The 11,887-nt window shown below is 48.3% G+C and overlaps 1 protein-coding gene across 1 annotated transcript; it reads right to left on the bottom strand.

The window, feature by feature from the left end:
- Positions 1–6,199: 6,199 nt before the first annotated feature.
- AMZ2 (archaelysin family metallopeptidase 2) lies at positions 6,200–11,626 on the bottom strand (the record flags this gene model as incomplete). The annotated part of the gene is made up of 6 exons (XM_084238044.1): positions 6,200–6,468; positions 7,315–7,491; positions 8,485–8,651; positions 10,642–10,770; positions 10,861–11,034; positions 11,344–11,626. The coding sequence occupies 6 exons, from the start codon at positions 11,624–11,626 to the stop codon at positions 6,316–6,318; spliced, it is 1,083 nt and encodes a 360-aa protein (XP_084094170.1). The 3' UTR covers positions 6,200–6,315.
- Between the last annotated feature and the right edge of the window lie 261 nt (positions 11,627–11,887).

Below are 11,887 nucleotides of genomic sequence, written 5' to 3'. Positions count from 1 at the left end.
TGGTACTTCTAGATTTGCAATAAATGGATGGCTTTTTTATTTAAAAGAGACTGCTTGGTTGTGCATTCATTTATTGACATTCATTGTTTGGCTTGATTAAAGGCGTCAAAACTCAAGGATTCATTTCAAGTAAGTAATTTTTTTTAAACTTTTCTGCAAAAATTTTTAACTCCTCCAAGAAGGGGGAGCTTAACACATAAGACTCTCCATGCCGAAACTCGGCCAACTTTTTCTGGAAAGGTCCACCATACACATTCTGCCCTTAGAGTTTGAAAGCAGCCATGGACGAGAGGTGAGTGAGTACTGTTCAACGAAAGGCTATTTATGGATAGTGAAATTCAAATTTCATAAAATGTTCACACATCATGAATCCTTTTTATACATCATGGAAAAATGTAAAAGGCACAATTAGCTCACAGGCTGTAAGGATAAATAGGCAGTGAGCTGGATTTAGCCTCTGGACCTTGGTTTCTGATCCCCGCTCCGGGCAGCTGTGACTCTGGAACGGATTGGTACCACCAGCTGTTTCGACTTGAAACTATTGGGACTGACAGAAAAGGGTCACTGTGGCCAAAGTGATTCTTAGAGCACAGGAGCCACGGACAGGAAAGGCCAGGCAGCGGTCAGCACATTTCTCCATGATCAAAGAGGTTCTGTTTTAACTTTGAGCACTGAAGAAGTTTTCAGTATAAATGTACACTGTTTCCCTTCCCAAAAGTAAAGTTATTCCAGCCTTAAAAATGAGTTAAGACCATCTGCTCTTTTAACACAATTGCATCCTTAGTTGATACGATGTTTCCAAGCCTTTAAACAATGTTACTGGTTTTACACCCCAGTTTTGTGTGATGTTGCTTCTGTGCTCATAGGCCTGCCCCTTAGCTTCCTCACTGGTGATAAATAGAAAATGAATTCTGAGCCTGGATTTCCTGACTCAGTTGCTCACTCCAGTCACCTAGTGGTATTTATTATGTTTATATTTCTGTGCCATTCTCCAATATTCTAAATCAGATGGGGCCTTCTATCTGATAGCGATCCAGAGATTAGATGACATTACCTTTACATTTTGTAATGGGTGTAAGCGTTACTTAAAATGATCAATTTAAAGGCAGTTCCGACACGTTACATGCTAAAAGGTCACTCCGATAAAGCACGCATTGTGTTGAGAAAAGCAGCTCTGCTTGTTTTCAGATGCATGCAGAGGTTGACATAAGTCAGGCTGCAGTTCCAACAGGTGGCCAGAGGCGGGTGCAGAAGTAAGGAAACTAGCGCCCCCTGGTGGTCGGTTTCTGTAATGACTCCCTGGGGACGCAACAAGTGACACATTCAGGAACTTGCAATATGGCTTTTCCTAAAGGAAAAACTCACATTCAAATCAAAACGACATCAGTAATTTCTGGACTTCCTACAGGGGAACTTGGTCCACAAAAAAAAAAAAAAAGAACCCAGAGCACTTTATCAATAGAGTATTGCAAGAAACTACAAACTAGGGCTGTGTATTCAGAGTAGCCATCCCTTTCCAGTTCTGGAGAAAAGAACAGGCACACTAACTAGACTGGTGACTTACTCCCCTAGAGTTCAGCCAGAACCTTACATCCCTCTCTGCATTCACGACTCCTGTTCCACATCCTGACTCCACCACTGATTCTCCGGACTTAGCACCAATGAGGTATTTCCAACTTATCACGTCCTCAGCAGAAGTCCTGATCTCCTCCCCAAACCAACCCCGTCCCCAAACCAAACTCCGCCCCATTGCTTCTATTTTCTAAATATACCCAGAGCGAACCTGATGACCCGTCACCTCCCAGTGCCCTTGACCATCCAGCATCTTAACTGGAACAATGCAAACACCTTGTAGCCAGTCTCTCCACTTCCAATCTTGCCACATAGCCAGTCTTAATTTTCCGTATAGAAGCCTTATCATGATCCTATTAAAGCACAAATCATGCAGGGAAACATTTAAAACCTAGAATCCTTACCAATGGGCTCTCGTGAACCCACATGTTACTCTAGCCATGCTGGCCTTGTGACCAGTCCCGAAGAAGACAAGCCTCAGGCCCTGGCCTGCAGGGCCCCCCTACACCCTTCCCTCCCACCTCCACAAGATCTTTCCACCCAGCCCCCTCCAAATGTAGTCCCCCAGGCATCCCTGACTATCCTGTCATCCTAGCAGCACCCCTCTACTGTGATATTACACAGAAAAGCTTCTGCTGACTCACAATCTGTGTCCTCTGCTAGTCCATGAGGGCAACAGGCGCTGGTTCACAGCTCCATCCCCAAGCGCTGGGCAGGGCCTGGCACACAGTAGGTGGTGCTCTGAAAATATGTTTGAATGAATGTGTCCCTTTTCCACTAGTTTTTTTCAATTACACAAGAGAAAAATGGTACCTAGTTAGAGTCACAGTTCAAGAGTCCAGTGGGGCTCCCAAGCAGCTGGGTGACTGTAGGACACTGGAAGTTTGGAGCCTAGAACCTACTGGTTCAACATTGGAGACCCATCCCAGAAGGCCTGGGGTGCTGTCCTGTGCAGGACAGTCATGTGGCAGGGAGAAGACATCCACTACTCGGGTAGGGATGCAAATGCAAGGCCGTGGGTTTTAACATGTAGCTGGAGCAGATTTTAACTTAATTTTCCAGTAGACTTTTTTTTTTTTTATAATCTTTTCTTTTAATGCCTCAACTGGTGGCAAGGGCTTTTCTGGGTATCAAGTCCCTTTTTTTGGTATTAGGGCAAAATGTGAAGACTGTGATTTCTCTGACTTTGCACAAGCACAGATGGTTCCACTTGAACAGAAAAGAGGTTGAATCTTATAACCCCTTAAAAGCAATAAAAAATAAAAGTGGGTAAGCCTCTGCCTGACAGTATTTTACTTCTTATGAGATCACACAAGCAAAGCGAAACTCAAAATTTGGGATACCTGTGACCTGGTGTTTTAACTAGACACAATTTTGCTTAGCTACCACAGACAAGTTTCATCTGTGAAATGGACAAAGCAATATACACCACGTTAACAATTTATAATTCTGTTTTCCAAAAATGAAGATGCATTTAAAGGAGATACTGGACACTTGACAATTGGTGGGGAGAGCAAAAAGCAACATATCACAATTCAACACCAATGGCACAAGAAACAAAACAAAATAAACAAATGGGACACATCAATTTTGAAGGCTTCTGTGTGGTGAAAGAAACCACCGCGTTACAAAGAAACACCCTACGAAATGCATCTGACAAGGGGCTAATATCCAAAATATGCAAAGAACACATGCAACTTAGCAACAACAAAATAGCCTGATAAAACATGGGCAGAGGACATGAATAGACATTTCTTTGAAGAAAACATAGAATGGCCAGTGGGCACATGAAAAGATGTCCATTGTCTCTTATTATTGGGGAAATGTAAATTGAAATCAGTGAGCTATCACCTCACACTAGTTAGAATGGCTCTTATCAAAAAGACAAGAAACGACAAGTATTGGCAAGGATACAGACAAAAGTGTTGGTGGGCACGTAAAATGGTGCAACTATTATGGAAAACAGAATGGAGATACCTCAAAAAATTAAGAATAGCAGGCCTCCCTGGCGGGATAAGGGTTAAGTCTCACCACTATCACTTCCATGGCCTGAGGTGGATCCCCAGCCAGGGAGCTGACCCACAAGGTGCAGCAGACCACTCCTGTCCCACCCACTGCTCCCCTCAGGAGTGTATTTCAGTAAATCTGTCTGTTCTGCTCCCCATTCTGTCCTGGTGAATCCTCTCAACCCCTGCAACTCTGGCCTGTACCCCAGTTCTTCTATGAACTGTTAAACTTACACTTCAAGGAATAATTCTAAAAAAAAAAAAAAGAATTAAGACTAGCATATGATCCATCTATTCCACTTCTGGGTATGTATCTAAACACAAATACAAACTAAAACCAAAAAAAAAAAAAAAAAAAATTCACTATGGCACTATTTACAATAGCCAAGATATGGAAAAAACGTAAGTGTCCAGTGATGAAGGGATGGGTAAACAAAATGTGATACATATACACAATGGAATATCACTCAGCTGTTTTGAAAAAAGATGAAACTTTGTCATTTTAAGGAACATAGGTAGACCTAGAGATTATTATGCTGAGTGAAATAAATCAGAGGAAGAAAAACAAATACCATTTGATTTCACTCTTGTGGAAAGTAAACAAATGAACAAATTATAAAAACCAACCCTAAGAAAGACATGCAAAACACATCAGTGGTTACTGGTGGGGAAGGAGGTTGGGGGGTGGGAATCATGTCATAATATTTATAGATACACAATTACAATGCTGCATACTTGAAAAGTATATGCTAACAACCAATGCTATGGCAATGAAAAAATAACTTTTAATTATCTACCACCGAGAATAACAAGATTCAAAATTGAATCAACTTGAATGTAGGGCCCTTACAGCACCCACGCCCCTTCATCTGAAGGTCAGCACCCACCACCAGGAGCCCAGCATGACCTTCTCCTTACAATGGGCTTCCTCTCCTATCAAGCAGTCTCACAGGTGCCTCCGCCACCTCCTAGAGACTGGCACTAATCTAGAGCAGGGTTGTCCTACACAGGCCTGGCGCCAGGGGGCGCTGGTGAGCAGCGCGGGGGTCAGTCGCACCGGGATGTTCTATAGGTGTAAAATAACCCCCTGGATTGGAGACTTGGTAGGGGGAAAAGAATGTAGAATATCACAATAGTTTTACTATAGACTGCACGCGAAAACAGCACCTGGCATGGACTGGATTCCATGACAGCTCTGAGCACTTCGCGAGCCTGTTTTTGCGGGACTGATGTGGCTGCTGGAAACATCTGAGTTTACGAGCGGGCTTGTCTCTCGGCTCCATGCGCCGGTGTGGACCGTGCTGCTCTAGATCACCCATCAGCGCGAGGATTCAAGCTCCAAGCAAGCGCCTTCTGTGGGCGTTCATCCCAGTGCCCCGCGCTGTAACATCGGGTGCGCCTGTGCGGCCTTCGCAGCTCACCGCCAGGCCCCAGGCCATCCCGCACCCCACATTCACGGCCCCCCCGCTCCCCAAGCACCCTCCCCCGCCCTTCTGGGCGCCACCAATGGGTGTGAAGGGCCGGCGTTTGGCTGATGTTAGTCTTTCCCCGCGCTCGGCCCGCCCGGGGCTGGCGGCACTCACGTCTCTCGGGGCTCCGCTGCCAGACGTGTCCCCAGGGCCCCGCCTCCGCGCGCGGCCCCCGCGGGACCCAGCCTGTCGGGGCGCCCTCGCCGGGGAGGCCGGGAGGCCGGGGGCGGGGGGCGCAGCTGCGGGACCCCGCGCGCAGGCGGCGGCGCGGCTTCCTGGGGGCGGGCCCGGGCGGCCCCGCGCGCTCGGCCCTCTGGGGCGGCGGCTCGGGGCACCCCGGCCGGGAGCGGCCTCGGGGGCCGGCGGCGGGAGGGGGCGCCCGCAGCAGTCAGGGCGGCCGGAGGCTGAGCCCTCGCCAGCCCGGGGGAGCTGCCCGCGCGCAGGCGCCGGGGTGTCGCCTGGGCTCGAGAACAGTTTAGAAACCCTGCGGGGATCTCCGTGCGTTACCAGAGAAGATCATTTTGGAAAAAGCGAGATTTTCCTGCAGGCCATAAAATGCAGTTGCAGTTATCAAGTGCTGTTCTTAGACTTGGCCCTAAGGAATTGTGTTGTTGGCCTGACGCTTAACAAGGGGGAGCTGCTGGGCCCGCTCCCCGGCTGCAGAGCGCCGAGGGGGCGCCAGGGGTGCGGGGAGCCCCATCCACACACCCAGTCGCGGCTGAGCTGGCCGGTCTTACGTTGTGGAAAAATAAAAGACAAGTGGACAGAAAATGCATTCTTCAAGGAGGAAATAAACCCCACAAGGGAATCCCCAAGGGCCGAGCCCCGCCGGGCTCTGCTCTACCAGGACGACCCGCGCCCCTCGGGCCGGTCTTAAGGACAGCGCAGCATCGGCTAAAGGCTCTAAAGTAAAGCAGCTTCGTCAAGTGGAGGCGTGACTGTCAGGGAAGCCACTGACTCGGGTATAAAACGTGCTTTGCTTGCTTTACTCTCACTACATGAATAGTGACACAAGAATTCAGGTTTCCAAGTCCAAAAAAGTGTGTTCCTCAGAATCGCTTGCTCGGGGCGCGCCCTGCCACTCGGCGAGGCTTCTCACTCACTGCTTCGTGCTGGTCCCGGGCCTCCGGGTATCGCGGCGGCGCAGGCAGAGAGGGGAGCTCCCGCCCTCCCAAAGGGGCCCCACAGCAAAGCTCCCGCTTCCCCGCACAGGCCCTCCAGGGACTCGCGCCCCGACGCCGCGGGAGCCCCGCGAGCCGGTGTCTGTCTTAATTACTCATATTTGAAGGTTCTTGTTTCTGGAGAAGCGCGAGGCATTTCACTACCCACGCTCTCCATTCCTGAAAGGCGTCCACAGGCTTGGGCAGGCCGGCAGCTCCTGGAGGGTCGGCAGAGACCTCGTCCATCCACCTCGCCAGGGCCTGGAACGGCACAAAACGGGGTTGTGGTTTCACATATCGCAGCAAAATTGTTTTCGGCAAGAGAAAACCCTGGCTTCCACCTCAGGTGCCTACATCAGTGCCTTGCACCACCCGTGGAGATGTCCCGTTTGATAAAGAGTGACGCAGACGAGGGACGCGCAGGGAGGGGAGCGCAGGGAGGGGAGCGCAAGGGAGACCAGCCAGCAGGCGGGGCGGAGAGCCGGGCCCTCGGGGTTTAGGGTTTTAGGGCGGGAGGACAGTTCCTATTCTCCATTTGCTAACTGCCCACAAGGCTCCTGCCATGCTCTTATCTGATGTGCGAGCGTCACGCGTGCAAGTGCACACACAGGCGTGAGCGCACACGTGTGCGTGGAGACGGAGGTGCAGACCCCCCACCCCGAGCTGTGGCGTGGTGGATACTGCTACTTGTGGACACAAACATGCACTGATTAGGTTCTGCTTCGAAAAACCATCCCCTCCTAATGAATATACCTGCAGCCCACAATTGTCAAGATAAATCATCTCCATCTGTTTGTACAGATTTTAAAAAGGAACTTCAGCACGCGCGCCGGCGCCCTGTTCTGGGAAGTCAAAGGCTCCTGGCCCAAACCCACGGGAAACTGCCTCTTCTACCAGTTCTCACCAAAACGTGTGCGTTGGTATTTCGAAGCAGTCAGTTTTTAAGAAGGGTATTTCTCTGCATGTCTTTTTTAAACCACAGCTTCCTGCTTATCTGTGCACTAATTTCCTCTGATACATGACAGCTCCAGAGAAGGGTCTAATAGAAAATGTTAGTTTGCTGTTTACATAACCACTTCCCCTTCTGGCTCCCAGCCTCCCATTTACTTTGTATCTTTCTGTAATGCTGAAGCCCAGGGCGCACTGCAGCTTGCGCAGGCAGATGGGGCAGAGGTCCAGGGGCCGCAGGTCCGCCTCCTCCAGGTGGTTGGAGCCTTGCATCAGGCACGCGAGCCACTGGCAGTGTCGCAGTCCAAAGATGTGTCCGATCTCATGGGTTAAGGTCTGCAAGACACTCACATTGAGACTTATCACCATCTCCATCAACAAGGAGTCACACACCCGTTCTGTCTCTTTCACAAGAAACAGGCAACTCCCTTCCCTCATCAGCGAACCTTCAAATCTGCTCACCACTCAGTCCCTCATTTCCCTACACGTCTCACTTACTATACTAGATTCTTTCCACTGAACGAGGTTTTCTCAACCTCAGTACCACTGACAACCGAGTGGGATCGTTCTTGGGGGACAGAGATGAGGAGGAACTGCCCAGGGCCTTAGAGGATGCTTACAGCCTCCCTGGCCTCCCCGCTAGACAGCTGTTGCACCCCCTTCTCAGTTGTGACGACTGGGGGCAAAATGCCCTAAGAGTAGTGGCTCTCAGCCAGTGGGGTACTTGCTACAATTCAGATTCTGGGCTTTTCCCCCCAAAGATGCTGAGTCAGTAGGTCTAGGACCAGGGGGGCTGAGCCCACATGGGGCGGGCACACCAAGGGATGCCATGCAGGAAACACTGAGAACACCGCTCCGTGGGGGTTAGGACTCAGACCCCAGTGAATACACTGGTGGAAACAGAACCTGTCCCTGGAGGGCCAGCCTGTGGCTCAGCTACGGAGAAAGAGGGACAGGGGGAGAAGGCCTGGCTGCAGCGGAGGCAGCCAGGGGCCCACGGGGGAAGGCCTGCTCTGGAGAGGCCAGGGGGCAGATGTCCTCCCAGAGCCCCAGAGGCAGCTTGGCCCGATGATCTCAGCAGCATGAAAGCACAGGTGAGCTGCTCACCTCAGGTTCTGGAGTGAAGCAAATGGAGAGGATGTGGGTACAACCCAGGCTGCTGGCAACTGGCGTGACCAAAAAACTGGCTGGGATACTCTTGAATGTCAATAATTCTAAATTGCTTTTATTGATAATGTTGGTCGAGCAATATCCACTCAAAGTATACAAGGGAACTAGGAGCTCTATTTAAAAATATATATATATCATTGTCTTTTTGCAAGAACTCACCTTACAGGACCGCAGCAGCAGGATGCTAGTCACCACGTCAGGCACGTAATAGTTATCAAAAATCGAATAGTCACTGGAAGATGTTTTCTTCAGCTTCTTCACTCTGCCTTCGAAGCGCAAGCTATAAAATTCACTGCTGTACCTGGCAAAGCTGAATATCCCCACACCTACAGGGGAAAGTGACCAGGGCATAAGAGTGAGACCTGAGGGAGGGATGACACTTGGGCCGCCAGGGGCCTGCTCAACACATGCTTGAGGTCCACAGGACCTGGGGGGCTGGCACCCCGACATCCCTATCAACATCTGTCCTGGAAAACACAATGGTCTTGAGGCGAATTCTTAAGAAATTAGAAATGCCAGGGAGTTTGCATCCCCCTGACAAAGTCTTTTCCCTAGGAGTCCAAATCAAGCACCCCAAGAGGGACAAGTGACAGTGGTCACTGGCTCTATGCTCTGAGATCACTGTTGATAGAGCCTGTGTGTCAGCGAAGGGCCCACACCCTCAAACCATGCTAGACAATAAGGGCTCCCCCTGACCCCCAGGCCTGACACTGTCCTGGCCCACACCTTGAGACAGAAGCGCCTCCCCGGAAAAAGGAAATGAACTCACGGTAAGTTTTTCAACCTGACTTCATTCAAAAAGAATATTCCTCGCCCCACCCTTGTAAAGGCATCAACTGGCATTTGAAATTTGGGGGAAGTGCGCATTCTGGAGGTTAAGAAAAAATCCAGTCTACTCATGTGACACACTGACTTCCTCTGGCCAAACAAATGTGGGCATATTTCAATGACACATGTAACAAAAGCTTTTCTTTTTTCTAATAAGCCTACAGATAGGTTTCTGTAGTAAATATTTCTCGATTGAAAATAGCAATCATCATAAGCCTGGAGAGAAGAAAGTCGCCTGCAGTGAGACACCTTCGCACTGCATGGCAGCTCAATCTGGCTCTCCCTACAATTTCTCTCATGCCATGCAATATTAAGAGACTTAACTCCCGAAAGAACTAAAGTTGAAAAAATTGGGGGAATGTTTTCTGGCCTCCTCAAACATACAAGATAAATTAGCAACATCTAAATAAATAGTTTGAAAAATTTTTGTAATGTTTCCATCTCGACCAGGCTCATAAGAAAAGGGGACATAAAAATTTAGCTCATACAAGTTTATTTCTGATGGAAAGTGAGCTGAGATAAAATTCTGGAAGACAGCAGTGACCCAAGTCTCCAAGGGATTGTGCTGATGGGGACATGGGGGCCTATAAACATGTAATGGGAGAACTAAGGGTAATGGGGTAGGTGGGAAGAAGAGGGATGAGCAGCCTGGCCCCAACTTCTGAAAACTAGGAGAAGAGAAGAGAGGGGGAAACATTTGCCAGAGAGAGTCCCATACCCCATAAGCTCTGAGAATCACGTACCCCCGCCATTCGGACCATCAACTCAGTACTCACTAAGCGCAGTCTGGGTGCCCACGCCCACCCCCCTCAGCCCACTGGACTTTCCCCTTTTGAACCTGTCTTATGTCCTGGGGGTAAGGGTAGAACAATACTAGCAAAATGGAGGGGCAGGGAGAAGGGAAGGCAAAAGGGAAAACAACAGTATAACTATGAAAGGCTTCCAGATCTCTCCCACCCCCAGTATTACCAGCAGGGTTGCTAATGAGTCAACGTAGACCATATCTCATACCACAGACTGAAGTTCATTTCTCGAGACACAGGATGAGCAAGACGCGGCATCTGTCTACGGCTATTCCATCGATGAGAACAGCTGAGACAACTAGCAAGATTCCTACTTACGTTAATGACAGTTCAAATATCCTTATCTAACTCACCTTGCAAGTGAATTACTTACACTTACTGTCTGTTGTGCCAAGTGCTTCCATCTGCGCCAGGGCACACATGCACAACTTTTTATGCATTGGCTCTTTTATGTAAATTATCCCAAAATGACTCTGTGAAATAGGTATTATTAGCTTCAAAGTCATATGGGTAGCAAATGGCCTGGCAGATCATGAAACATTATGGAAAAGCATATCCCCTACTATGGCCTGATGCTGCTCTGGAAATATTATGGCTTTTTAATACTAGCATGATAACTGGTTGACATTTTTTCCCTCGTTCAACATCTTCAGGAAGTTTCTACCAAAAATTTCTAAAAGAGTACCGTCTGTCAAAGAGGCCTGTCCAAAGACAAAATTCCAGGAGTCTCTTGGGTAAAGATCAATCATTGTTACCCCCACAATACAGAAGGCATCTTGGGGTTTCTTCATTTTTAAGAACCTCAGGATGTCACCTATTTAAAAAGAAATGAGCATATGTTATATATAGTACACATACTTGTATTTCCTTTACTTAATTCAAATTGTAACTTTGTTTAATTCACCTGCATGGATTTGTAGGTTGTGTGTGTTCTCATTGATTCTAAAGGCACACCTCGTTGCAGAGACAGGAACTGGTTCTAGGAGTTTTACTGTCAAGCCATAGAAAAATGCTTCACAGTAGCCCTTGAGCCACTGAATGTATTGCTCACTGATAATTCTGGTGTTTCCTAGCGATCCTATAATACAGAAGAAAATTTAAAGACAGACTTCAAAATGATCCCACTATTCAGTCTTCACTTCTGTCTATAATTAGAAATGTACAATTGAAACAAGTGCCTTTATCATTCATTGACATGAGTTACAAAGAAACAGAACATCCTCCTTTAAGGCAGTCTGGCTCTAGAAATTTCACCATTGGAATGAATGTCAAAAAGGATCTCCTTGAATAAAAACTGTCTACTTGAATCAGACCAACAGCCCCAACCAGCCCTGGCAACAGCACCCTTGCAAAATGAAACCAAAGCCAGCATATTAACCATAGATACCAATGCACTGTATATAAATACTGTGATTCTCTGGAGAGGGTGCATTTCTAGAGGGGTCGCTGAAAAACTGCTCAAAGTCTTGGGGATTCTCAGGATGGGAGGTGATCCAGTCTGATTGCGAATGCAAGGTAATCGGCCTAAAGAGGTCACTGGCCGGCTGGAAGGCTTCGTTCAGCAAACGCTGTTCCCCAGCATCTAGCTTCTCATACTGTGATACCAGCACTGGGTTCTTTGACAGGAGGGCTGTCTTGAGTGTCTGTGATGAGTGCTGTACTGTCTGCATCTAGAGAGAAAGCACAGGTTATCAAATATAAAATGCATATCCCCACCGGTGGCTGTCACCTACCTAACCGCCACATACAGCTTTACTTTCTCCCCGGCATAGAACAACTGATTGCGAAAGCCCTCAAGTTGTCACACCAAACCACTGTCTGCTTTCCCCATTTCCAAACAATTTTTTTTTAAGATTTATTTATTTATTTATACAAGCACTGGGTACAGTCAGAAGCGCGGGAGGGTGAGAGAATTCACCAGAGCCAGAGAG

Source organism: Talpa europaea (genome assembly GCF_964194135.1).
Source record: "Talpa europaea genome assembly, chromosome: 7".
Taxonomy (NCBI): Eukaryota; Metazoa; Chordata; class Mammalia; order Eulipotyphla; family Talpidae; genus Talpa; species Talpa europaea.
The sequence above is the reverse complement of the archived record's forward strand: the minus strand, read 5'-3'. Positions and strand labels throughout refer to the sequence as shown.